The sequence below is a fragment of the Phragmites australis genome, chromosome 13, assembly GCF_958298935.1.
Source record: "Phragmites australis chromosome 13, lpPhrAust1.1, whole genome shotgun sequence".
NCBI lineage: Eukaryota > Viridiplantae > Streptophyta > Magnoliopsida > Poales > Poaceae > Phragmites > Phragmites australis.
In genome coordinates, this window is record NC_084933.1 from 18243027 (window position 1) to 18270361 (window position 27335).

A 27335-nucleotide genomic window follows, 5' to 3' on the forward strand; every position below is an offset into this window, starting at 1 on the left:
AAGCACAACACGTAGGTAAGAAAAATCTATTATGATTTTGGTTGAACTACCTACGTATACGATGGAACCAGTATATGTACACTATTTGGGTATAAATTTGAAGTATAAATAATTTTCCTCTATCACTAACATAATTTTTATCTCTTTTTGTGATTTTATGTGTTTTGTAACTAAATAACAATAACATCATTAAAAAAACTAAATATACTAATTTTTTTATCAAATGTTAACATGATAAAACATTGCAGTGAGGGTTGCCTACGCTACGCTAGTTGATGACAAGTTTTACGGTTCCGCTTGGCTAGGTAGGAAGAGAGGATGCAAGGAACCATCGGGACGAGGACACTTACAGAGAAACTTGATCAGACTGCCCAACATAGGGTTGGTGACGACAAGCTCTGGCTCCTCTTCCGCGGCCGCGGTCTTCACGTTCGCGTCGGCGCCGTTCCCGCCCATGGCCCCCGCCGCCGTTCCCTACCCGTGCGCAAGCGCGGTTGGGGTGCAAGGAGGTGCCTGCCGCCTTCGGTTAGCAGATGACGGACACCTCACGACGTCGGCCAACTTCAGCGATGCGTCCAACCGCGGTGAGACTGGCCTCGTCACGTACGTCAGATCGTCGCTCCTTTTGCTACTGCTCATTGCTCTCGCACAGTGTCGACTTGGGTGGATCAAAATCTTTGACGGTTAGCTTGTTGCACGTTTTACCGTACGTGAGAAGAACATCCATTGTCTACGAAATCCTTGGGATTTCAAGAGGTTTGCCCATGGTCTTTAGAATTTTGTGTGCCTACGTACTGTCGTGGTGAAGTTTGAGAGATGCATTTTGAGAGTGCACTCAAGTGAAAAACGATCAACCTGTGATGAATTAAATGGTGACAAGGCAAAACCGCTAAGGCATAGACAGCCATTTCAGTTCGTGCTTGCACAACTACTGAAGCGTGGACAGTTTGTTCTCTTCAGGCTTCGGATGAACAGAAGATAAAAAGAAATACCCCATTCCCAGAAGTTACTGAAACAGAGTATGTTTCTATACAAGTTTACAGGCAGCTCATCTAAGTAGCAGTGCACATGTCAGATCCATACTGACAAACTCACAACTAGGCAAGACCATTACTGATAAACCATCACCAACACAGCAATTAGTATACATGCATATTAAGCTACTCCTGCACAACTAGGCAGAACTCGGTACTGGTAACACCATCACCAACACTAATAAAGAACTAGGCATATCAAGATAGAACTAGGCAGGACTCGTTACTTATAAAGTCATCATTAGCACAGTAGCATGCAGGAAAATTAAGCTGCTCCTACAGAGCACTGAACACCAAGCTGATCAGACTACTCCTACAGAGCACTGAACATCGAACTGATCAGACAACAGAATAACGCTCTAGCTAGCAGACTCGAAAACTTGTCCCCTTCAATATCAATAGCAACCCAGCAAGATCGGAAACAGGATAAAATCGATTGAACTCATCCAAGGTGCCAATCCATCATCAGCAAGCAAAAAACGGAGCAGAATATCCAACATTCCATCATCATTCATCAGCAAGCGAAATGCAACTGCAGAAACTAGATTAACGCGAAACAACAGTGTTCTTCTCGGCCACATTCGACTCTCTTTCGGCTCACCTCGCCCAGGCAAGTGATGGATCGCCCAGAAACAATGAGACCGAGGAGGCACACGAACATGCTACGGATATCATACGGTACTACTGCCAGATCAACGATCACGTCCGTCTTCTTCTGACTCCATCGATCACGGGAAAGATGCAACAGAACTACGATGACTACTGGTCCTACTACGACGACCACGACGACGGCCGAAGCAAAATCGCGAAGACGAGTACTACTGCTGCTGCTGCTGCTGCTAGGGGCTCAACTCAGACACTGGCGATGGTTGGCGGCGGGCTCATTCGAGCAGGATGAGGATGGTGACGAAAAAGATGATGAGCGTGGCGGTGGAGAAGGTGCACAGCCCCTCGTTGGAGCCGGAGGCGCCGGAGCGCGGCGGCGTGGGCGCGGCGGCCGGCACCAGCTGCGAGGGGGTGGCCGGACGGGTGGGGACGGCCTTGCCCTGGACGGAGCCGCCGGGCTGCTGCTGAGACGGCGGGGACGGCTTCTCGCTCGGCGGCGGCGGCGGCGGGGGAGGGGCCTCGCCTGCACAAAAACGGAAAACCACACACGCGTTCATCTCTCGCATCAACCAAAGCGCACGGAAGTTAAAAGCAGATGTAACAGTAGCAGAGCAGGTCAGGGCGGAGCGGTTGGGTTCGTACGGGTTGGCTGCTTGCGGCGAGGGGAGGCGGGCGGCGGGGCGATGACGGCGGCGGCGGGGGGTGACGGACCTGCAGGAAAGAGAGACTGATGGCGTTAGTTCAGACTTCCAATAATTCAAAAGCAAACAACAGAAGATATTTATTACAAGGGCAGTATCGTCTTTCTGACAGATAAGCATGTACCGCAGCGCCATTTCGTGCGGGCCAAGAAAACAAAACAGGCAAGGGAAACGGGTGGCAAACGGGCGGGTCTTTGCCGGACTCATGCAAGGCTGCAGCGCTCTGCGGCTCTGCGCGGTTATCTGCTGCAGCGAGCAGTTGCTCTGTTCAGAAGGCCAGAAGCTTTCACGCAAATGGAACCAGCAGACAAAACCGCAAAAAGGAAGCGGTGAAAAAGAAGCACGGCGTTCCAACCACGCTAAGCAAATCCCAGTCCAGTTTGCAAGAACATCATCAGCGCGCAAGAAACGGCTCAAATCAGCGTGCTACCACATCACAAGTGAGATTAACTGACGAACGTAATTCGAAAGGGAAAAGGTACGCAACTCGGCGCATCTAGATCTGCAGGCCGATGAGAACCAAACCGCACAGAAGGGCTTGGCCAGCCACATCGACGTGGAGAGATCGCACGGCAAAGAAAAGAAACGCCAGAAAAAATAGACAGGCCAAGTACGTACGACCGGCTGCTGCACAAGCGCAGAGCAAGACGGCGGGGAGAAGAGAAGGATGCTTGTGGTTTCGTTTGCTTTTTGTTTTGAACGCACAAGGCTGCAGCTTATAAGAACAGAAGAAAGCACAACGAAAAAATTGTTGGCCGCAACCCAGATCCCGACGCTGATGGTCGTAAGAAGCATCAAGCAGTTGCGCATGGCCATGGTCATCAGAGCACGAACAGGAACAGCACACGCTGGACCGGAAGATACACGAAATGAAACATCTGCTGAGGATGCTTGATCTCGCGCTAGTACTTCACCACTAGGCGAGAAAAACGGTTCAAGCCGATCGCTATGCTTATTACAGAAGCACACGAACGAATGATTCGGGCAATGAACGCACAGAAAATTACGCGTGAAGCAAGGTCCTCGAGGAACATAAATTGGACCAGTAAAAGTAAGAATACCAAAATACAGAGCCCAACGCCCAAGCGAAAGATCAATTGAAACCAAAAATCAAATAGGTAGTAGCGGAACAAAAACTGGAGGAAATATAAAAAGCGGCTGCTGCTGGATCTTGCAAAGGCGTATTAAACGATAGAGATCCAAACAAGCAGAAACCCGTGAAGGTGCATGGCTAAAAGACCCCTCGGATCGCAAACAACCACTTTGAAAGCCAACTAAAAAGGTCGAAGAAATCATACGGAGTCGCGCGCTTGCGGAGTGACTGGTGCATCTCGCCCAAAATATGTCCGACTAGTGGCGCTCGTGCGACTAAAAAACACCACAAAAAATCCGGCAGCGAGAAGAGAACGAAGCTGCACAAACGTTCGAAGCAAACCAGTGCAAGACGTACGGGTTCTTCGCCACAGGGGAAGCCGAGAACTCGTAACGAAAAACACCATTAGTGTCCAAAAAACTCGAACAGCACAAGAATAAAACCTGACAGCAGAGCACACCGGGCCATCTCGCCAAACAAACACACAGGATCCGAACGAACAGAGAGAGAGAGAGAGAGAGAGGGGAACCGCGTACGTACCTTGGCAGGCGGCGGCGAGGTGGGCGCCCCCGGTGCGCAGTCCTCCGCAGGCGGTGTAGAGCGCGAGGAGGTGGGAGGCGTTGAGGCGGGCGAGGACGAGCTGCGGCTGGGCCGCCACGCGGCATAGGCAGGGGACTCCGCCGCCGAGGTCGACGGAGGCGACGACCGGCTCGCAGCAGGGCGCCGTGGGCATGTCGGGGGCGCAGAAGAGCGCGATCTGGGTGGCGAGGGTGGTGGGCTCGCACGACTGCGCCTCGGCCCCGGTGGTCGCTGCCGCTCCGGCGAGGAGGCCGAGCAGCAGAAGCAGCGGGACGAGGCGGTGGCACTCCATGGTGGTGGTGCTACGCTAGGAAGGAAGGGCTCTGGATGGAGAGGGTGGTGGGACTGGGGAAGACGGGGTCTCTTATATAGGCGGAGCGCGCCGTGGTGGGCAGGTGCGCGCTGCCGGGGCCGGGCTCCGGCTAACGGCGTCGGGGGTGTCCTGGCTAACGGCGTGGTGTGCCTCGTGGGCTGGGCCGAGTAGTCGGTGTGAGGCTGGGCCATTTGATGGGCCAACACGCTGCTTGAGAACACCGCTCGTCGATCTGCTGCGAGCCTGCGACTCGCTCGGACTTGAGTTGATGGTTCGCCTCATTTGGCGGCCTGTTAGATTATTTCAAGCCGGCACACCTCTCCGGCCGGAGGAGTAATTTGGTCTTTTTCATGCGGCTGCACGGTTAACAAAAAAGAAAATGAATTACAATAGGTCATAATATCAAATAATCAAAGTTTTGAGTGATAATTTGAAGTGTTGTATACTGAGAGTGGCAAATTGTCAAAGCCTAACATCGACGGTGATGGTGGCAGAAAAAATCAATTGGCTCGCTTGAAAACCCAACAAGAATCGCTGATCGGTAAACAGGTCATAATATCAAATAATCAAAGTTTTGAGTGATAATTTGAAGTGGTGTATGTTGAGAATGGCAAATTGTAGAAGCCTAATATTGACGGTGGCAGAAAAAAATCAATTAGCTCGATTGAAAACCCAACAAGAGTCGTTGATTGGACTGCTCACTGCTGATACCGCCAGTTTGCTACCGTCATGCGGCCATCTGAACTTATTTCGTACCGTTCCGTGCATGATCGTTTTATTAGTTCCTAGCAGATTCATTTGCTGAAGTAGAGTTTATTTTCAGTATGTCACTAGGAATCCGATTAATTCGCTGTTAATTGGTCGATTCAGACTATGCCCAAGCATGAGATTGTAAAGTTCACTATCATTTTAATTTTTTTTCTTTTTGTTTCGTTTTCGTTGGTTAGCTTACAGAAGTAACTGCGCCGCCGCGTACGGCGCACGCTGTCCGCGGCCCGCCGTTCGGCGCGTGCATCCCCCCCTCAATTTCCACCTGGGCGCGAGCTCTCCGCGCACGCGCGCCTTCCCTTCGCCGCGGTCGCTCCTCGCAGATGCGACCCTGAGATTCGAAGGGTTCACCACGAGGGCCTCCCATGCGCGCGCACCATTCCAGCCTCATCCGCACGAGCTACGCAGCAGCCTATGCTTCTCACAAGCCGTGCGGCGCGCTCCACACGGCGCCTGCGCCAGATCACAGGCAGCTCGGCGGCGCGCCGCTCGGGGTCGGGGCGCGCAGCGCGGGCGGGGAGCGCGTTGGGTGGATGCTCGGCGCGGGCCTCCGGCCTGACGCGCCCGCGCTCGCGGCGGCGGTCAGGTCGGCCTCGGCGCTCCCTAACGGCGGCGGCGGGGGCGCCCTCGGGAGATGCCTCCACGGGTTCGCAGTGAAGGCCGGGCGTGTGGCAGGGAGCGCCGCGGTGGCGAAGGCGGTCATGGACATGTACGGTCGGTCCGGGGCCCTCTCGGACGCCCGCCTGGTGTTCGACGAAATCTCGCGCCCCGACGCGGTGTGCTGGAACATCCTCATCACCGCGTCCTCGCGTGCTGGGCTCTTCGACGACACGCTTGGGTTGTTCCGGTTGATGCTTGCGAGTGGCGCGGGTGAGAGCATGCCGACCGCGGTGACCGTGGCAGTAATCGTTCCGGTATGCGTGAAGTTGAGGCATTTGCTGGCTGGCAGGAGCATCCACGGCTATGTCATCAAGACTGGGCTGGAATCAGATACACTGTGTGGAAATGCATTGGTTTCGATGTATGCAAAATGTGGTGGCAGCAGAGCAATGGGTGATGTACATAGAGCATTTTCTTCGATTCCTTGTAAGGATATTATTTCATGGAATTCAATCATCGCAGGGCACATCGAGAGTGGGTTGTTTGAAGAAGCACTTGCACTGTTTGGTCAGATGATCTCACGAGAATTCACTCCAAATTATTCAACAGTAGCAAACATTCTTCCTGTATGTTCATTCACAGAGTACGGGAGGTACTATGGGAAAGAAGTGCATGGTTTTGTTGTTCGGCATGGTTTGGAAATGGATATATCTGTTTGTAATGCACTGATGACTCATTATTCCAAAGTGTTTGAAATGAAGGTTGTGGAGTTAATATTTACAAGTATGGATGTGAGGGATATTGTTACATGGAACACCATTATTGCAGGATATGTGATGAATGGGTACCACTGCAGGGCATTAGACCTGTTTCAGGGGCTTCTGTCTGCAGGAATTGCTCCAGATTCTGTTTCTTTTATCACTCTGCTCACTGCTTGTGCTCAAGTAGGTGATGTCAAAGCAGGGATGAGGGTTCACGGTTACATCTTTCGAAGGCCAGTACTTCTTCAAGAAACATCCTTAATGAATGCTCTTGTCACTTTTTATAGCCAGTGCGACAGGTTTGATGATTCTTTCCGTGCTTTCACTGATATTCTTAACAAAGACGCAATATCATGGAATGCAATTCTTTCTGCTTGTGCTAACAGCGAACAACATATCGAGGAGTTCTTTACACTGTTGAGTGAAATGTGCCGTGAGCTAAATCAGTGGGATTTGATCACAGTCTTGAATGTTATACGCGTGAGTACCTTCTGTGGTATTAAGATGGTTCGTGAAGCTCATGGATATTCCTTGCGAGTCGGTTATACAGGTGAAACTTCAGTTGCAAATGCTATTCTGGATGCTTATGCGAAGTGTGGCTACCCACAAGTCGCAAGCATACTTTTCAGAGACCTTTCAGTGCGGAACATTGTAACGGACAATACAATGATTTCCTGCTACCTGAAAAATAACTGTGTAGAGGATGCTGAGGTGATCTTCAACCATATGGCTGAGAAAGATCTGACTTCGTGGAATCTGATGATCCAGTTGTATGCACAGAATGATATGAATGATCAAGCTTTCAGTCTGTTTTATCACTTGCAATCTGAAGGACTAAAACCTGATATTGTCAGCATTACAAGTATTCTTGAGGCTTGCATCCATTTGTGTTCTGTACAATTTGTGAGACAATGCCATGCTTACATGCTCAGAGCATCCCTAGAAGATATCCATCTTGAAGGAGCTCTTCTTGATGCATACTCAAAGTGCGGAAGCATAACCAATGCATACAACATCTTTCAAGTCAGCCCAAAGAAGGACCTTGTCACATTCACTGCCATGATAGGATGTTATGCGATGCATGGAATGGCAGAAGAGGCAGTTCAGCTGTTCTCTAAAATGCTTACACTTAACATTAAGCCAGACCATGTAGTTCTGACCGCACTGCTGTCAGCATGCAGTCATGCCGGGCTGGTTGATGCAGGTATCAAGATTTTCAAGTCCATCAGAGATATTCACAGAGTTGAACTGACAGCAGAACACTATGCGTGCATGGTTGACCTTCTTTCCCGTTGCGGACGTCTCCAAGATGCATATAGGTTCGCCTTGGATATGCCCCCACACGCAGTCAATGCCAATGCATGGGGCTCCCTGTTAGGGGCGTGCAAGGTCCACAGGGAGGTTGAAATTGGCCAACTCGCAGCTGATCACTTATTCTCAATGGAGGCTGGAGACATTGGGAACTACGTCATTATGTCAAACATCTATGCTGCTGATGAGAAATGGCATGGTGTCGAGCATGTCAGGAAACTGATGAAGTCCAAGGATATGAAGAAACCTGCAGGATGCAGCTGGATTGAGGTTGAGAAGACCAGACATTTGTTCATAGCCAGTGATATTAAGCACCAAGATAGGTCTTATATCTACGATATGTTAGGAAGTTTGTATCAACAGATCAAAGATACACAGGCACAAAATATGACAATAATGCAATCGATCTGACCACGATTTGCTGAAATTACAAGTGGAGTTTTATTTATCAAAGATGTGCTCGGTAGCTTGCCTGACTCTGATTGCAGGACTTCCACTTCCTGCATGCAAATCAATGAAGACTCTGCATTTATCTTGCTGAGGTATACAGTAGCTTAAGCATGTAATTTGGATGCTTTCTATGCATTCTCGTTTGTTTCCTGACTGCCGGTGCAATTGATCTGTGGCTGAACCTCATATTTTGTAGGCATTAATGATTATTTCATTGTTCGTACAGTTGTAGTAACTCTCCTATTGGCAGAGGTGAGAATGAGGATTTACAATTTGTTTAAGGAGGTTTGGTCGCTCAGAAGGCAAATAAGTAACTTGTTGTCTTCTGTCAAGGAACAGTATGCATCTTCGTGTCCTAACAGATGGCAATTGCATCCCTTGCCATCTGCATTCCAGCTCCTTTTGGTTTTCTACAAATCCAGGTACAATAAATTTTCATTTTATTCATGAATTTTGTTTCTGGCATCTTGTTAGCTTTTGTTATGATGTTAAAAAAATTAAGATAAGGGTGTCCCTGCTAATTTTACTTAGATTCAGATGCAATAATGTATTGCTTGTTCTGCTGTAGGTACTATAAATAATTCTTTTTCATCTGGATTGCTATAGCCCATTTCTGTACCTGTACTTAATTCCTGCATGGATGGCTTACAGTTTACCTTTTCTGGTTATCCTTCATTTCTTACTAATGTAAACAATTATGGTGATTGTTGTGGGCTTTAAAATGGGCAGTTTTTTTTCCTTTCTAAAATCAGACCAAAAAAAACTCATGCACTTCCATTTTGTTTCCAGAGCAGGTTGATCTTACTTTGTTTTGAGCATTGACAAGTACCTTGATGCGAAGGAGCAGACCATATACGACAAATAAGGTTCTAAAATGGAATTTCAAGGTAAAAGAGCTCCTTAAAAAAAGATGTGGGATGCAATGATTGAGAAAGTGAAGAAAGAGATATATCTATGGGAAGGGAATGAACAAAGTGAGGAATCTAATTTGTTCTCAGCTATTTATAAGATATTGATTGATAGATGGACAAAAGACAATAAACCACTCCATTGTTTGGCTCATTCTCTTAATCCAAGGTTATCTACCTATCATTACACTTTACTTGTTTTGCACTCTTGCTTATGTTCATATTTTTTTTTTGAAGGCTCGAAGTTATACAACTTTTAACCTTTTGCTTGATGCTAACATTGTAGATATTATAGCAAAATTTGGCTTGATGGAGGTGTTGGTCGTGTACCCCCACACAAGGACATTGAGGTATCAAAAATAAGGATGGATTGCTTCAAGAAGTTCTTTCCCATACAAGAAGAATTAACAAAAGTGAAACAAGAATACACAAGATTCTCAACTTGTTTCGAAGAATTCAATGATCATGATTCAATTCGTAATAGATGGCTTTGTGATCCAATGACTTGGTGGTCAAATCATGGACAATATGTTCCTCTATTACAGAGTTTGGCCATTAGATTGATTAGCCAACCAGCCTCATCTTGTTGTGAGAGGCATTGGAGTACTTATAGCTTCATCCATAGTGTCAAAAGAAATGTTTTAACTCCAGAGCGTGTTGAAGATTTGGTCCATGTGCACTCAAATCTGAGACATCTCTCTAGAAGAATAGATGCATACAAGAAAGGAGAATCAAGGATGTGGGATGTGGGAGGAGATTATTTTGACTCTCTTAGTGGTTTAGGGATTCTTGAAGTGGCTAACCTTTCCCTTATTGAACATGTGTCTTTTGGAGATGTGGAGGTTGATATTCAGAAGAATGAAGTTGAAGCCAATGAGGATGAAGAAGCCTAGTTGGACGGGTGGAGGATGAACTTGGAGTTGCAGTCTGCCCAGCCTATTATCTCCTTCATGAATTATCATTTCCTAAATTTGAAACCGTTATGTTATTGTGATGTAATAGAACTTTAAGTAGAACCTGAACTCTATGGCTTATTGTTGTGATTTGTGAACTGCTATGTGCTATGTCAATCCCAATATATTGTGCTATGTTGTGAACTCCAATATGCAGTAGCTATGTGCTATGCTATCTGATTGATTGATTCTATAAGAGAAGAAAGGTCGGCTGAAGTGGAAGGCTCCTCATCCTCAAAGGTGATGTAATTCAATCTATTTTCCCTCACTTCTATACAACTATGCACTTGTGGTTTGTAATTGTCACCCTCTTCTGCATTATTTTTTAGCCTTAGTTGTTGGCTACTTGGATCATCGGTATGGTTGTTGGAAAAGAGAGAAGAAATGGCACAAGAACAAGGTAATTTGTTCCTGCTATTATTATATACACCATATTAATTAATTTTTACAAAGAAGTCAAACGTATCCACGTATCGGGGTTTTTAAGGAAAATAGCGTATCCGCGTATCCGTATCCGCCCGATACTGATACACGTATTCATATCAGTGCTTTTTTTCCAGAACGGGCGTACCCCTGATTTCATTACACAAATGCAACGAAATTACAACCATCCCCATCAATCAGTTCGCAATATTTACAACAAAAGCGTGCGCAAAATGCAGGATCTATGCATCTGACGCCTGAGGAGCAGCACCGAGGGCTGCCGATTCGCCAAAATGGACCGCATGTCCAAGACTAGAAACCACAATCCAAGCATAACGACTCCTAACCTATTAGACCGGTAACTACCACGCCAAGTTCAGATACAAAAACCATCTCCGGACCGAGTGCCAACAGCACTAAAAACTGCAACCGCACTCCAACGATGATTGCTTCAGCTTGGAACACCATCAGCTCCTTGGCCTTTGGCGAGCATCATCGTGCCTTCAGCTTGTTTCTTGGGATGGAAGAGGAGAGCTGCTTCTTGCAGCGTCTGAGCTCCAGCTTCCAGGGAGTCTCTGTGCTGACCGTGGAGGAGACCTGCCCAATACCGAAGAAAAGAGCAAGTAGAACACACAATCTCAGTAGGAGATCTAACCTGCTTTTTGTCAAAAACTACCCTATTTCTCATTGTCCAAATAGCCCAAATAACAGCAGCTAAACCCGCCATATAGCAAGCGCCCCCAGTAGGGAGGAAATGTTGCACCCAAACAAAGTATTGTTCCATGTTTTCAGGCCTACAATCGGCACCAATAACCAGCCCAATCAGGCTCCACACATATTTAGCCATCGAGCAAGTGAAGAACAGATGTTCAATAGTCTCAGCCTCACAACAGAAAACACAATTGGTGTCTCCTTTCCAATTTCTTCTTTTAAGGGTATCTTTAGTAAGAATTGCATTTTGTTTCACCAGCCACATGAAGATTTTGATTTTTAAAGGAATTTTAGCCTTCCAGATAATCTTGTGAGGCAGGCCATCTTGGGTTCTGCACAAGTGTTCGTACATTGTCTTGACAGTAAAGTTCCCATTCTTTCCCCATTGCCAAACCGGCTTGTCTTGCTCAGGAGACAGCACAACAGTCATAAGCACATCTCTCATCTTCCTCAGCTGGTTTTGGAGATCTTCATTCATCCATCTCTTATAAGATAGGTTCCATTGCTTGGCCGCAGCCTCAGCTACTGTCAGATTTTGGTCATTGCAAATTTCAAAGAGGTCTTTGAACTTGTCTCTGAAAGTCACTTGACCACACCAGGCATCCCTCCAAAAGTCAGTTTTTTCCCCATTTCCAATTCTCATTTTCCTGCCAGCTAGATATTGATTTTTCACCTTTAGCAAGTCCTTCCACACAGGGGAGCAGTTAGTCCTTGACTTTAGTTGGGAAACACATGTGCCTCTGACATATTTTTCTTCAACAATCTGCTGCCACATACCCTTTTCACTTTCCAATCTCCACCACCATTTGCAAAGCAAGCTTAGATTAAGCTTCCTGAGATTCTGAATACCCAGACCCCCTTTTCTTTTTGGTCTACACACCTTATCCCATTTGATTAGATGATATTTTTTTGTAGCTTTACCTCCTTGCTAAAAGAATTTTTTCCTGGTTCTATCCATTTTGTCATGGATGGTTTTGGGGAGTAGGTACATTGACATGTGGTAGATGGGCATGCTGCTCAAGCTAGAGTTTATCAGAGTGGATCTGCCACCAAGGGACAGAGAGCTGCCCTGCCAACCATCTAACCTTTTCAATAATTTTTCATCCAGAGGTAACCAATGAGCAACCAGGAGCCTATTGCTAGCAACAGGCACTCCCAAGTACTTGATTGGCCAATCTCCAGGGGCACAATTGAACATCTCAGCATAAACCTGTTTTTTCCCTTCCTCATGCCCTATCATGAGGGCTTCACTTTTTTGGAAATTTATTTTAAGGCCAGACATGGCTTCATAGTTATAAAGGAGCAGTTTCAAATTTACAGCTCTCTCTTCACAATCCTTAAGAAGCATTATAGTGTCATCTGCATATTGCAGGATAGCAACCCCATTTTCTATATACTCAGGGATCAATCCCTCGATTAGATCATTTTGTTTAGCCATCTCAACCATTTTTGCAAGCGTGGCAGCAGCAATATTGAAAAGGAAGGGCGACAGAGGGTCCCCTTGTCTTACCCCTTTTTTACTTTGGAAGTAAGGCCCAGTCTTCCCATTGACCTGCACACTTAGGGTGCCTCCAGTTACCACAGCCCTCATCCAATTACACCACTTCTGACTGAAGCCCCTTTGCTCCAAGCAATTACACAGGAAATCCCAACTGACCTTGTCATACGCTTTTTCAAAGTCGAGTTTCAAAACCAGGCCCTTCTTTTTTTTAACTCTAGTGTCATGTATTATTTCGTGGAGGCACATTATTCCATCCATTATATTTCTATCCTTGATGAAAGCGTTCTGACACCTATCAATCAATTTATGCATATGTTTCTCAAGCCTCAAAGTTAGCACTTTTGTGAATATTTTGTAACTGACGTTAAGAAGGCATATAGGCCTGTACTGCTGTATCTTATTTGCTTCTTTTAACTTGGGAAGTAGGGTGATAGTTCCATAGTTCAGTCTCCCTATATCCAAATCATGTTCATAGAAATCTTTAAATAAACTCAAAAGATCAGGGCCAATGGTCTCCCAACAGCATTGGTAGAACTCAATAGGTAAATGATCTGGGCCAGGTGCTGTGTTTTTTTTCATTGCACATACTGCACTTTTCACCTCCTCTGCTGTAAAAGGCATAGTTAACTCAATGTTTTCATTGAAAGAAATTTTCTCGTCATCCCTCCAACAGCTAGCATCAAGTTGGAAAATGGGTTTCTCTCCAGGGCCAAAAAGATTTTTATAGTAATCAGTAGCATGCAGGAGTAAGTTGGCATCCCCTTCAATGATCCTATCATCCTGCTGGAGGCAGAAGATGGTGTTTTTCCTTTTTTTGCCATTTGCTACTCTGTGAAAGAACTCAGTATTGTTGTCCCCTTTTAGGAGCCAATTGGAGGTGGCTCTCTTATTCCAATAAATCTCTTCGTCTTCTAGAATATGCATTAGTTCAAGTTGAATCTCACTTTTCCTTCTCAGTTGGACCTCATTTAGCATGTCCTCTTCCTCCAGGTTTTCAAGGATCAGGAGCTCACCACTGAGCTCCTTTTTCTTCCTTCTAGTCTCCCCCTTGATGTTATCTCCCCAACCTTTTAGAAATTTTTTCACCCTTTTTTCCTTAATGGACCAGATATCCAGGTTAGACCTAGCTTTCACTGGTTTACTCCAGATCTCATCAATTTTTCCTTTGAAGTCAGGATGTGAAAGCCAAGACAACTCAAAGCAAAAAGTTTTAGGGTTCCTGGTAGATTCAGCCCCAGTGTTTAAAACAAGAGGGTTATGATCAGAAGTATATCTAGGAATTTTTTTCAGGGTTGTTAAGGGGAACATTTGCTCCCAATCTTTACTCATGAGGACCCTATCAAGTTTTTCTAAAGTTGGATTTGATCTATTATTAGTCCATGTAAATCTGCCACCAGACAGAAATAATTCTCTTAGTTCATAAGAGTTGATAATGGCATTAAACATGTCAGAGACTCTGTTCTCTTGGAACCTTTTGTTCTTTTCATTGCTGAATCTCAAGATGTTGAAGTCCCCTCCAATCAACAGGGGAATGTTTTGAGTCTGACATATGCTAGATAGTTCAAGGAGGAACTGATCTTTATCCTCTTCCTGAGCAGGGCCATAAACCGATGCCATCTTCCATTTCTTGTTAGTTGTTTTGTCCGTTACATTAGCAAGGATGTGGAATTTTCCAGATGAGAAAGAGTCCACATCAAAAATATCCATGTTAACTCCACATAATATCCCACCTGACTTGCCAGAGGAGGGCAGCCAGTGCCAAGCATAAGACTTTTTACTGTCAATTTTTCTAAAAAATTTATTACCAAAGCTTTTTCTCATGGTTTCTTGCAACCCTATGAAATCGGCTTGCTGATCTTGAATCAAGTCCCTCAGGAAAGTCCCCATTCCTTTCTTGGAGACCCCTCTACAATTCCAAAAGACACCTATCATTTTTTATACTTTGTTCTATTAGTCGGCCTTTTCCTGAGGTTCCACCCAGAACAAATCGTGGATGTCTCTCCTTCAGAGGTGATTTCACCATCACAAGGTTGGCTTTTCACTTGTCTGGAACTTTTAGCCACTTTTTGTTTACTTAAGTTTCTTTGCCTTTTCTTTTTCTTGCATGATGAGACAGGTTGGAAACCTTCATTGTCTGAGTCATCAGAGACTAAGTTTAGAGCTAACTTCTCCTCGAAGGGGAGAGAGTTTTGTTCAATTTGTTCATTCACCACACTTTCTTAACCTCCCTCGCATTCGTAACCTGCAGATTTTGTCTTGCCTCCTCAAGCTCCTTAATTACATCAAACTTATTCATATCATTCACAGAAACATCAACACCCATTTTCCTAGATCTAGTCATCAATTCGAAGTTATTAAATGCAGCAAAAGAATTAGAATCAGTTAAAGAAGTACCTTCCAAGTTTTTCTTCTGAGCTAACAGAGAAGCTTTCTGTTCCACCCCCAAGGTGTTTTGAGACTGGCCCTGTATCCTCTCACTTTGCCTGACCTTGATGACTTCTCGAGTTTTAAGTTGTGTCTTCTCCCTGTCAGTAGGCATCTTCTGCTCTTCCTGCAGCAAGCTCCCCCTCCCTCCCAGAGGGCACAGTTTCAGCTTGACCTTGCTTGTGTTGGTCAACCTCCCCCTGACTGAGATCCAAGTTAGATGTGTCAGTTCCTTCTTCAGTACTGATTGATATTGTCACCTTCCCCTCTGAACTGTCATTTATGAGCACTGAGGGCTCTAACATCTCCTTGGTCTCCTCCCCACCTGGGGAATTCTTTATCTTCTCAACATTTGTACTGGTGATAGCTCTCTTTGCCTCCACAGCCTTTAAAGGATCAAATTTAGATTGGATCAAATTGGATCCATATTCATTGATGACTGTGATCCCAGCAGTTGGGAGTTGCACTGACCATAGTTTCGTGCTCTCTGCATTTTTCTTATGAGAGTGAGGAATCATTAGAGCATCCCCACTTGGGGCAATGATGTCACCAGTTAACCATCCTTCATCACTTTCCTCTTCCTCACTAGATGTGACTTCCACATTTTTACCTTTGCTAGTATCCATTGGTGTAGGGGATGGGCACATGGAGGTGTATTTTATCTGAGCATCTGCCAATACCTTTTTCCCAGGTGCCCCAGATTTCCCCCCTGATTGGGTAGAGGTTTCTTTCCCTTTTGTTTCTTCCCAGTTCCCAGAAGGCTTGGGTTTCTTGGGAGATGGCTGATCAGAATGGTCCTTATCTACTCTAACCCATTTGTTGCCAGCTGCGTTGATTGTACCTTCTAGGGAGACCTCCCTTTGGAATAGAAAATCATATAAATGAAAATCCAGGACTCCCTCAACAACATTTGGAACCTTGGTTATAGCTTTGCAAGCAATTTTGACCCTGACATACTCAAATTTTCCCAGATTATCCTTGTCTACTTCCATTGCTATACCCACTAGAGAAGCAACATAACACACAGTTGTTTCCTCCCTTTTATCCAGTGGGATGCCTTTGATTCTAAACCATGCCATTTCAAGGGGGCCTTTTGAACCAACTGAGGGGTTCCATTGACTAACTTTGATTATTGCAGTTGGGACTGTCCTCATTCTCATTTCCAAGAAATGGGATAATTCTTCCACTTTCTTCTCAGTAGGGAACCTCAGTTGAAACTGGTTATCAGCGACCTTTTTGGCATACCACCTCCAGGTGGATGTAGCCCCCGCTAACGTTCTAAATTCTGCCTCAATCTGCCTAGCAGTGACATTACCCTCCTTCACTGTGATCATAGCACAGCTAGCCATCTCTCTAGTTTTCTTTTCTCCAGGACCAGCTGGAATCAAGTAAAAACCAAGTCCAGGAACCGCTGAACCGCAGAATGGAGCTACATACTCCCACGGATTTCTCAGAGGGAAATCGTGAGTTTTGTCTTCCACCCCCCCTCCAACATGCCTCTGCTCATCGATTTTGGTATTCTGAGCCTCATTCTTATCTCCTTTCACCTCGTGCAGGTCGCGCACCACTTCCTTACCCTTTGAGCTTTCCCCCATTTGGGTTTGGAGATCAGTATTGTGGTCCTTGTCTAGGATTTGTTTCCCCTGCTGTTTGTCCTCGTCGTTCCACTTCCCCCATTGTTCCTGCTCATTCTGGTTTCTCCCATTGAATCTCCCAGATCTCCCTCTTCCATAACCTCCTCGAGCTGGCGCTCGGCCAGGTCCCCGACCAAAACGGCCTGGACCAAATCCACCACGACGCGGCGCAAATCCAAATCGGCCAGTCATCTGAGCAACCCGCGGAGGGTCCTTCACCACTTGGACGAAGGATCTAGCGTCTCCTCCCAAGGTGGACCACGCAGCTTGCAGATCCGAACCACGGAGGGGAACGGATGCCTGCTTGAATCTGTGGTCAGCTTGGCGTACCTGGACCTTTTCGCAGACCCCGACCTCCGCGCTTCTTCTCCAGTGTTCTTGAAGCTTGAGATCCCAATCAGTTTTAGGGCTTGGTGGAGAGGAGAGGTTGGGGGGCGGAGTGAGAGAGGAAGACGAAGAGAGGGTAGTGAGCGATTGAGATCTTTGTGGCTGAGCAGGTGGATAGGAATATGCTTTAGATGTGCTCCCTTTAGCATCGCTCTCTGACGGTGGTGGCCAAGGGTCCTGCCAGACAAACCTTGACAGCTGACGGTTGTGGGCCTTGGCAGGACTTACCGCGACGCGAGAGATCTCGGACAGGCGCAAGGTTGACGGTGGCCGGCTTGCCGGCGACGTGTACGGACAGAGCCGCACCATCCTCCTCCGGCTCCGGCGACGTGTACGGACAGACCTTGTCTAGGAGTTGAAGGTCTTGATATGAAATTTAGTACTAATTTACAGTGAGAGAGGAGGAACCATCGGTGGTTTTCTTGCATCTTGAAGCGGAGAGGAGGAACCATGCTCCATGACATGTATCCATTCCCCGGATGATTCTTCAGTTTAATGTACGTGTATCGGACAACACCACATTATCAAAGCCATTCATATCAGTGCTACGTAGAATCTCACAGTTTGGGCGCATCTACAGTCTACAGTTTCTGTAACATGCACTAATTCTAGGCTTTTCTCTGTTCTTTTTCCACACCTCACATGTTTCTTAAAAAATCATGACTGGTTTGTTGATATATCTGTCATTTTTGCTGAAGTAGTTTATCCGGAAATAGCAGTGAACAAGCAACTAGTGGGAAGTGAGACATGAGGGAATGCTTGTGTTATCGCAGCATTCTGGATTTTACCACCTGTCTTTGTGGATTAGACTTCCTTTGTGGGCTATGAGATCTTGTCTGCCTATTTTGATCAACTTCTTCCTTTATGAGCACCAAAATAGAATAGTTGTCTTGAACAGATTTCTGTAGCTAAGAGAACACATTTCAGATAAAGCATTGCAAGAGATGCGTGGACCGCCAATCTAAAACAGTGGACTTTCTATCTTGTGGACTTTTAGATCAAATCACTGCCCTCGTTTGCTGATTTTGCAAAACTTTGTGAGCTTACATGCTTGTTTTGTGTAATACGTCAATATTTACTGATATTCTTTGTTCACCATTTTTTCAGTTTTGATGAGTTTCTGATGGATTTGAAGCAGCCCAAACGGAAGAATATCAGACAAGAACGCAAAAAGGTTTACCTTCTTTTGTATTCGTTGATTCAAATGTGGTTGTAAATTGATGATAATCTTTTTATAAATTTCCCAGATTACTGCTCAAAATTTGAAAATGAAGCGACTTCGTGGAGATGAAATAAAGGTAATTATCAGGGACAGCTCTTATTTGTACTCTCCATTCATTTCCTTTACATCATCAGATTCTTTCGCCAACATCTCATTAGCTTCATTGCTTTCTGGGCTATTTACTTATCATTGTTTTCATTCACATTGCAGAGCAGCCACTGGGATACCTTCTATAAATTCTACCGTAACACAACTGATAATCAGTTTGGTTCTGCTTTGCTCTTACCTTGTAATTTTCATTCTGCACGTAACATTCTTTTTTAAGGTAACTGTACGCAACATTATACATAAGCAAGAGAGGAAAACAAGCCAGCATGCGGTACTAGCTGATAAACTGCATGTAATTGCTAGCTGCCTAGCACATAGCCTTCTGCTTGGATAGGAAGAGAGTTTTTAAGAATCGCCATATGATCCTCTCACCTTTTTGCACTTTTTTTGTTCCATAGCATATTTGTGGGTAGGCATTGTATTGAATTTATTTGCACAGTAATATTTCTCTGCTGTATTTCTCCCTCATAGCTTCCTTTTCTTTGCAGCTGGGGTAGACCATACTTGACAAGGGAATTCTTTCACCTCTTGGGAGAAAAGATGGGGGACAATGTGATGCTTTTGTTGCTGAACATGATGATAAACTTGTTGCTGGAGCTCTTAACCTTATTGGAGGTGATACACTGTTTGGTCGCTTATGGGGATGCCTGCCAGATGTTTATTTCCCCAATTTGCATTTTGAAGCTTGCTATTATCAGGTAATTTACACATCTTTGGAGGTATATAATTGAGAACAATATCATTACTTGATTTGCTTACAGAATGTTGATACTGTCCAGGCAATTGAGGCAGCCATAAAGTTGAACTTGAGTAAGGTGGAGGCAGGTGCTCAGGGAGAGCACAAGATCCAGCGTGGTTACCTCCCAGTGGCAACTTACAGCTGCCACTACTTTTCAGATCCCGGTTTTGTGGCAGCTATTGGAAATTTTCTTGCACATGAAACAACTCAGGTATTTTCGCATGAATATCAACCAGTTCTGTGCTGTTAAATGCCACCGTTCCATCTTGCTCTATTCACTTCTATGTATGCCTGACAAGAATCTTTTTCTAACGCACATTAACAACTCTTCCATCTGAGTGCATAGTATTTGTAGTTAATGAATGTACCCTTTACCATCCCAATGCCAAACTCATCGCAGATTGAGTGCTATATCTGGCATAATTAAATGTGAAACTTGCTTTCCTATTTTCAATTCAATAGCGCCATTGTTTTGGCCTCACGTTATGATGGCTGATGTCTCTGCTGTGCAGATTGAGTGCTGTTGTATATTTGCAATGTGTACAGCATCATTAACAATAAAGTTGTATATTTCTTTGACCTGCAGTTCTCTTTCACATCACACATCTATGAGTTTTGTATATGACCAAAGAATTTATCGTTACTGTTCATCAGTCACTTTCTGGAGCTATTGCTAATCAATGTTTGTCGGTGATCATACCGAGTACAGCAGATGCTTGTGTTACTAATGTAAGAACACCTTAGTAAACGTGAATTGGCTATGGCAAGAATTATTAATGCATGATGCGTGATCTTATATTTTACTTTTTCTAGCTTACTGTTGATTAGTTCTCTTCCCTCCAGTGGTGCGTAAATGTTGACATTGCCAGTGTGGCATATTTTTATTTCACACAGACCATTTTTCTTAAAATCTAGAAACACAGTGTATTTTTTTTCACTCCAACTAATGCCCTCTTTTGGTGAAATATCAGGTTAAGCATGTTATTAAGGTCCTGCATGACTCGGGTCCATACAAGGATGACATATTGAAAGAATTTGCACCCCAGCAAGACGATGACATGTAGAGAACTGAAGGGATTTCATGCTTTGCATGTTGTATCAGGTAGCTAATAGGAATACGGGTGATCCCATTCCCGTGCCTCCACAGGGAGCTAATCTTGTCGAAATCGAAGATCCCCACATTTGTACATTGCTAGGAATGTAAATATTTGACATTTAAACCTGAAATCATCGGCTTGACAGGTCACATCTGAACTCAAAACATTCTAGAAATGCTTTCTGGACGCAATTGCACAGCACACGCTTCTATCCGTCGAGTTGGGAGGCACCTATTACTACTTCTCCCATCGGAAGAATCTGATGATACATTTAGTCAACTTGTGTTGCTCTCACAGGATTTCAACTACAAAACAGGTGAGCAGTTCCCGTCACCCGAGAGAGAAAGGCAGGAAAAGACACTCCCAACGTAGCATCAGCATATCAGCCAAGATCCAGGCCAAAAAGGACGTTGGATACTGCCTCAGATTATGCATTGCATTCTATACAAGGATACAAGGGCCGAACAAAGGCCAAGAACCAACGCCAAATCAAAAGGCCGGTTAGAATCTAAGCCAACAATCTACCTAAATCTCCACGGTTGCTGAAGCAACAGAGGAGGGGTCACTGCCTAGTGCAGCAGAAGCAAGTGCAGGAGTAGAGCCTTCGATCACCAGTCTCCTGCCCTGGACTGCACGGCATCGTTGCTGCTGCTCAGGCACACCACAGGAAGAGCGAGCAGCCGCCGCCTGATGACCATCGGTGCAGCAGCTCGCCCAGGCACATGACGGCGTACACCAGCAGGACGAGCTTGAGGAGCAGCGGGAAGTACTGCGAGAGCTCCACGCTCGACGAATGCAACACCTGAAAAGAAAAAACAGTAGCAAGCTAAGACGATCAGAAAAGGAATTCTTTTGTGCTGCGATGTGACATCCGAGGTGGCAGCGAGTGACATGCCATGGCAACTCCCGTGAAGTGTGCTCGCCGCCCCGACGGCGACGCGGTGCCGACGATGGCGTGGTCGGAGTGTGGCAGCGGTGGCGGCTTCCTCTTGCTCACGGTCTCGCACTGCGAGGAGCCCTTGGGCCTCGCGCTGGAGCAGTTCCGGAGGCGCTGCACGTCCTTGCCCTGGAGGGGCTTCACGATGAAGTCCTCGGCACCAGCGTTCAAGCATCTGTGCTCAGCAACAAAGGGTTTAACTCGTCAGTACCAACAGTAGGATCCTGTAATCGTATTGCATAATCAAAGGTCAAGATTCTGCATGAATGCGCATTCAAAGACGACATTTTTAACGGACCGCTGCTCATTATGGGAGAAAGCCAGGTACTAGACTGCAGTCTACGGCACAGGCTGAGTGAAATGTTCACTGAAGCACTGTGATATTTTACAGTAAGAAGATTTTTAACTGCTTTAACCCATATACTACTATCGAACTGTGCAGCAGGCATTCAGAGGAAAGGCAGCTTTACCTTTTTTTGACACAATTGGCTGCATCAACATTGCACAAAAACTGGTGCTGAAAAAAAGGAAGGAGGCGCACCTGCTGATCCGCTGGGGCTCGTTTTCTGACGACATGACGATCACCGGTATTGGCTTCAGGGGGTTCAACGCCTGAAAAAACATCCGTGAAATTTGCGGAGTGAGTGTGGTGAGACATGAAACGCACAACTGAAGCAGCACATGCCAAAAATGCAGGAATTTGTATGCATGTATGTATACCTTGATGGCTTTGAGGAGGTCGTAGCCAGTCATCTCAGGCATGCAATAGTCAGTGAGGACCATGTCGATGGCCTGCTCCTACAAAACGCTCCTTTTAAGTTTTAGGGCTCCTTTAAAAGGCAGAAATTTCATAGAAATCATATAGGAATTTCAACAAAATCAGTCTGATTTAGCAGGAAAAACACAGAATTCGAGAAAAAAAATCCCGTGGTTAAATATTTTGAAGGAACCGATCAGGACACAGAAATAAAAAGGCAAAGAAAAAAGAGTCCATTGGAGCCTGCACTATAGACCCCCTAGTGTCCCTACCGTCATCCCGTGTTGTTGAGCTTTTACAGGGCATGAGGAGAAATCGCATCATATTTAAACACGCCTCTAATGCAGTATTAGTATCATCTTAAGCATGGCAGCTTTTTTCAGGCTGCTGCAGTCTGCAAGACGGCAAGTTTTTTTGTTGTTCTTTTACCACCATGGAAAGTGGTGACCTTTTCCTTCGAAAAGAGAGGAGAACAGAAGCCGTCACGCGCGCATGCGGGCGAGCGCGCACATCTGCACGGTACGGCGCGGCGGGGCCAGGCCAGGCCGGCGCGTCGCCGACAGGTGGCGCCGGAGCCGCCCATGCACTCTGGGTGTGGAGTAGCCAGCACGGGATGCCGGGCTTGCTTGCAGATGGTCTGGATGAGTCTAGTGATGAGGCAGATGAGCAAGTCTCGTTACCTTGCCTTCCTGGAGTCCGAGGAACTCCATCGCCTTCTTCGCGCTGTCGACGGCGATAACTGGATAAAATTTAGCCGGTCAGAATCTAGCAGCAAGTAACATGAAGCAATTAAGGCAGTCAAAACTTTGGGGAAGAGTCTCCAATTAGACATGATAACAAATGAAAACCAGAAACACCGCAATAGAAGAAGTAAAAAAAAAAAAAGGGGGAGAAGGAAGAAAAAGGGTCAAGTCAAGATGCCTACAATTGCTTACGCTTTGTGCACACAAAACTCTTCGGAAAAAGCAGCAGAAGCAGAACACATTAAAGCATCAACGAACGGAACGCGAGGAAGCTCGAGAGCTAGTACGCGCCGGCAGAAGCAGAGGAAACATTCGAGACGGAGCAGCGAGTGAATGAGTGGATGATGAGAAGATGAGCCGAGAGTAGCTGACCATGGAATGAGCCGGCGCAGGAGTTGCTGCTGAGCAGCAGCTGCACGACCCGCCTGTCCACGGGGGAGTCGTCCACCAGCAGCACCCTCATCACTCCCTCCTCCTGCTCCACTCTTCCCTCCATCTCAGTCTCACTTTCCCTCTGTTTCGGCACTCTTCCCTCTCTCTCTATAACCAGCGCAGCAGCAGCAAAAACTTCGGCTCGTGGTAAGAAAGCGGACTGCCGTAGCTCTTATAAGCGAGACGCCACCAAGAAAAGGCTCAGGAGAGATAGAGAGAAGCAGTCCGCTGACTGCTGCAGGAGACAGGGGAGGTACAAGACTCAGGACTCAGGAGAGAGAGAGAGAGAGAGAGAGAGAGAGAGAGAGAGAGAGGCAGTCTGCTGACGGCTGCAGGAGACAGGGCAGGTGTCAGGCTCAGGCGTGAGCAAGCGAGAGACTGAAGAAGAAGGGGGGAGGAAGCGCGCGCGCGTGGCGTGGGTCCCGCCGGGGAGGGGGAGGGGCTGGGCACGGGAATTGCTTTTCCTCTAGATTTTGCTGTCGGGGAATCTCTCCACGCCACACTCGACCCGCCCTTCTTTGGTTCTGCTCCTCCTCTGTCGGAGTAGTACACATGAACAGTAACTAAGTAATGTCCTCGTTCCCCTAGGGTTTTCGGGGTTGCTTGTTTGGATTATGGATGATAATTTTACATGTGGATATGGGTATTGGCAGGTAGTGCGTCCGACGGGTGTGAGGGTGGGTGAATTTTTATTTATGGGCGTAGCGCGTCACTTAACCATAAAGTAGTGGGTCAGATATAAATTTTATAATCTATCTGTGGGTATACCGTTAAGCACTATTAACCTAAAACTCCTCAGCCCAGTCATAAGTCTAACCAATAGCTTTACTTTCCTTCAGTTCAGCCCATAAGAACCCGTATTCTTCTCGTTCCTCCAATCTCTCATTCTCTCCTCCCACACCGCCGTCAGCCCATCACCAAGGAGGTCGAGGTCACCATCTCCACCACCGAGGAGGTCGTGGGCACCATCACTATCTCTGTCACTGACCGCCTCCTTCCATGAGCGTCTCTGACCGGCCCCCGTCCCTCAGTGCCGCCCATGGCCATCGCCGTACCCGAGCCCCGCCTCTAGGCCACTGTCATCGAACGCCCCTCCCGACCCCCTGTCACTGAGCGCTACCATCGACGCCTACTCCACGACTGCTGTCGTTCGCCCGGTCGGAACTGTCGCCCGAGAGCTTGTCGCCCTAGCTTGGTCGGATCCTCCCGCGCGCCACCAGCTTCCTCCCGCAATCCCCCATCGTCAGCCTCTCACCCTTTGCTGGCTCCGCCCGTTATCGACCTCTCGCCCGCACGTCACCGGCTCTGGGCGTCATATCTGCGTTGCCGCCCTCAGCCACCCCCTTCCCTAAGCGCCGCCCCCGTCCCTGAGCATCGCCCCGACTGGCCCTGTCCCCGAGCTCTATCCCCGGTTGCCCCAACCACCACCGTACCCGAGCGTTGTCCCCGGCTCCCCTCTTGCCAGCTACCGACCCTAGTCCCTACGAGCGAACCACGGGTTTCGGGTAACCGACAAGCATGGGTATAGACACAATATTGTGCTCATCACCCTTCGCGGGTACGGGTCGGATAACCCGAATCGGGTCACAGGTCAAGCACGGTTCTGCTTCACCCACACCTGATCTGACCTGTTGCCATCCCTAGTTTGGTTCTATGCCCCGCTTTTCCAAACCAATTTTTTGGCATGGACTCACCCCGCGCGTATATTTGGATGGGAATGAGATCACATGAGAGTGACTTCAAATGGATGTGAACCATGAGATTTAAACTGAACAAATCAGATATGATGATGCAGCAGTGTGGCAACAGCACTACAGCATTTATGAATAGTAATGTCATCCTCTCACGATTTACTGTTCACATAACACTGTTCATCCTCTCGCGATTTGCTGTCCGTTTGGATGGTCGTTGACATCCCCGCGTCCACACCTACCCACCCAAGCTAGTTCATTTTTGTGCTCGCGTTAGCAGAATGAAGCGACCAAATTGTTGGTCAATTTTTTAGCTAACCGGCGATTTGGTGAGATGAGCTGAGGCTCAACTCAAACTACTGTTGCATTCATTTGTGGCCTGTTTGATTGCTTGCATTGGGACTGGCTTGGCTCCGCTCATGTAGCCAAAGCGTGTTTGGTTGTTTGGGCGCACGAGTTGATCTGTCCCAAGGGGTGCAAAAATAATGTGCTAGTCTGGCTCTCAGAAAACAGATTTTGATTGCATTTTTTAGAGTCAGGCTCGCTCGGAGCCGGTGCAACTAACGATGATATTAGCATATAATCAGTGAGTATCAACTCATATTAATATATTTCAAATTAAATTAATATTTAATATAATAAATTAAGTATTATAGAGTGTATTTATGCAAAACAAATATCATGTTAATATTTTTTTTATTTTAATCTTATGCAACATGTATTTATATAGGCAATCAAACACGATTTTTTTTCAGCCAAATTAAGCACGTATGACCAACTAAACAAAATAATATTGTATACACGCAATCTGACTCAAATGAGTTTGACTCAATAATAGAGTCAGACAAAACTATAAGGATAACTAAATATATATATTTTTTAACGATGTACCATGTACTGTGCGCTAAATTGGATCCCGATATATGAATAGTTTAAGTTGATGGCACCAGATATACTGGCAGCGGGTACATACACAAAAAGGAGCTATATATGACGGAACTTCATTTAAAGCTTGTTTGAACAAGATACTCTGGATTTGTTCGTATCTCCAAATTTGGGGCCATCTGAACACAAAAAAATAGCCACTTTCCTAAAATATTTAACATTTACATCGAAGTATGTTGCTATGTGGCTGACAGTGTGGAGCGGCGGTAAGAAGATTATGTAGGAACACAGAGACACTTGTCTTTGTGACTAAAGCTACAAAGTAAAGACGATGCACAAGTGATCAAAAGAGATTTTAGTTGTGAGACTTCGCCTTGGTGGCTTGATGGTTTATCGTGTTTGAGGTCTTATCTTGGTGACTTGGTAGTTCAAGAGTTGTGACTGGAAGAGACTTGACGACCGAAAATATATCCTTTGTGGAGCTCCAACGTGGACTATGTGTGGCTTGTGTGCAATCGATACTATGGGATACAAATCACTTGTGCCAATTTTGTTTATCTAGCTTATTTACGTTTTCATATTTACATACTTACAATTTAACTTGCTAGAGTATGTTGCAATACTCTTGAGTAGTAGAATAGACACACTAGATAAACCTAGAGCACATTTATATAGAATTTGAGATAGATTTATCTTATAAAAATTATAGAGTAATTAGTTTTTAAGTATCATAATTCACCTCCTCATCTCTTAGGACGTCACCAATCTTCGCACCTACATCTTCTATGAGTCCATCTATAGTCACAAGTACTTCGCCACCACCGTTGCTGTGACCAGGGACGAAGCTGGTCCAGCATGCTTTCACAGTCGCCGCAGAGGCTTCCCTTTGAGCCAGCTCGAGGGCACTCCATTAGGCGCGATGAGCAACAGCGACGCGTGTGGCAGTGGTGGAGGCCTTCGTGATGTCACGTTTGTGTAGGGCGAAGCAAGGTGAACTATGGCTCGACTGTCGCCAGCGCTAGCACCTTCAGCCGCCGCTGCCATGCCATAGCTCATACTATTTTCTTTTTTTATTAACTGTAAATAGCAATAGTGTCAGTAACTATTATGAAGAAGGCATTTTAAAAGTACTGGTTGAAAAACCGGTAATGAATTCGTTACAAGAAATTTTTAAGTTCTCAGCACACTAATTTTTTTAAAAACCCACTCTCAATCAGCTTATCAGCTCTTATTTTATTTCATCATAAGACAGTTTTTTAGCTTTTTAAAAACCAACAATAAGCTATCATGTTTATTTCAGCTTATAGCTTTAAAAAACAGAAATCAACAATAAATTATACCAAATAGAACCTTTATAGTTCACCTTCTAACCAAACTACCTGCTTCTGTTTGTTTTTGCTACTCAGAAGCAGAAGTTAGACCAAACAGTCCGCTTTTGAAAAATAGCTTCTGAGAGGTAAATACTGTAATTACTACTTAGCAGCTAGAAGCTAGTTTTGAGAAGTTTTATAGCTTCTAAGAGATTATATTCTAAAGGATATTATATATATTATACATTTTATCCATA

General features: G+C 45.8%; 3 protein-coding genes and 2 long non-coding RNA genes across 14 annotated transcripts; 3 read left to right on the plus strand and 2 right to left on the minus strand.

Moving 5' to 3' along the window:
• Window positions 1–1503: 1503 nt before the first annotated feature.
• On the minus strand, window positions 1504–4309 carry LOC133889699 (non-specific lipid-transfer protein EPAD1-like). Its single transcript, XM_062330155.1, has 3 exons — window positions 3975–4309; window positions 2283–2351; window positions 1504–2163 (listed from the first exon to the last, which is right to left on the minus strand). The coding sequence occupies exons 1-3, from the start codon at window positions 4303–4305 to the stop codon at window positions 1916–1918; spliced, it is 648 nt and encodes a 215-aa protein (XP_062186139.1). The 5' UTR covers window positions 4306–4309; the 3' UTR covers window positions 1504–1915.
• A 973-nt stretch (window positions 4310–5282) lies between these two features.
• LOC133889260 (putative pentatricopeptide repeat-containing protein At5g08490) lies at window positions 5283–10227 on the plus strand. 9 transcript variants are annotated; one of them, XM_062329767.1, is made up of 5 exons: window positions 5283–8308; window positions 8413–8468; window positions 8556–8638; window positions 9006–9293; window positions 9411–10227. In XM_062329767.1, the coding sequence occupies exon 1, from the start codon at window positions 5460–5462 to the stop codon at window positions 8175–8177; it is 2718 nt and encodes a 905-aa protein (XP_062185751.1). In that variant the 5' UTR covers window positions 5283–5459; the 3' UTR covers window positions 8178–8308; window positions 8413–8468; window positions 8556–8638; window positions 9006–9293; window positions 9411–10227. The 9 variants fall into 9 exon arrangements, with proteins under 9 accessions (XP_062185751.1, XP_062185754.1, XP_062185753.1 ...); XM_062329770.1 differs by having other exon boundaries at window positions 9011–9293; XM_062329769.1 differs by having other exon boundaries at window positions 8443–8468.
• A 228-nt stretch (window positions 10228–10455) lies between these two features.
• Window positions 10456–19185, plus strand: LOC133889263 (uncharacterized). The gene is made up of 5 exons (XR_009903892.1): window positions 10456–10477; window positions 18265–18331; window positions 18405–18455; window positions 18595–18642; window positions 18976–19185. It is a non-coding gene; the product is annotated as an uncharacterized LOC133889263 (long non-coding RNA).
• Window positions 19186–20719: 1534 nt separating this feature from the next.
• LOC133889261 (two-component response regulator ORR1-like) lies at window positions 20720–23545 on the minus strand. Of its 2 annotated transcripts, none has more exons than XM_062329774.1 (6): window positions 23133–23545; window positions 22698–22756; window positions 21981–22052; window positions 21802–21872; window positions 21219–21435; window positions 20720–21125 (listed from the first exon to the last, which is right to left on the minus strand). In XM_062329774.1, exons 1-6 carry the CDS (start codon window positions 23254–23256, stop codon window positions 20976–20978), a joined length of 693 nt encoding a protein of 230 aa, XP_062185758.1. In that variant the 5' UTR covers window positions 23257–23545; the 3' UTR covers window positions 20720–20975. The 2 variants fall into 2 exon arrangements, with proteins under 2 accessions (XP_062185758.1, XP_062185757.1); XM_062329773.1 differs by having other exon boundaries at window positions 21981–22058; window positions 23133–23544.
• On the plus strand, window positions 21432–21997 carry LOC133889264 (uncharacterized). The gene is made up of 2 exons (XR_009903893.1): window positions 21432–21584; window positions 21703–21997. It is a non-coding gene; the product is annotated as an uncharacterized LOC133889264 (long non-coding RNA).
• Window positions 23546–27335: the final 3790 nt, after the last annotated feature.

What these genes read in the sequence shown, in the direction of transcription:
- LOC133889261 (XM_062329773.1), bottom strand. Translation starts at nt 23,256, where the DNA reads ATGGAGGGAAGAGTGGAGCAGGAGGAGGGAGTGATGAGGGTGCTGCTG. An exon ending in TCGGACTCCAGGAAGGCAAG is followed by an intron (nt 22,059 to 22,697) that starts GTAACGAGACTT and finishes AGCGTTTTGTAG; the next exon opens with GAGCAGGCCATCGACATGGT. An exon ending in ACCTCCTCAAAGCCATCAAG is followed by an intron (nt 21,873 to 21,980) that starts GTATACATACAT and finishes ATGTTTTTTCAG; the next exon opens with GCGTTGAACCCCCTGAAGCC.
- LOC133889260 (XM_062329763.1), top strand. Translation starts at nt 5,460, where the DNA reads ATGCGCGCGCACCATTCCAGCCTCATCCGCACGAGCTACGCAGCAGCC.
- LOC133889699 (XM_062330155.1), bottom strand. Translation starts at nt 4,305, where the DNA reads ATGGAGTGCCACCGCCTCGTCCCGCTGCTTCTGCTGCTCGGCCTCCTC. An exon ending in CCTCGCCGCCGCCTGCCAAG is followed by an intron (nt 2,352 to 3,974) that starts GTACGTACGCGG and finishes TCTTTCCTGCAG; the next exon opens with GTCCGTCACCCCCCGCCGCC. An exon ending in TCGCCGCAAGCAGCCAACCC is followed by an intron (nt 2,164 to 2,282) that starts GTACGAACCCAA and finishes GTTTTTGTGCAG; the next exon opens with GCGAGGCCCCTCCCCCGCCG.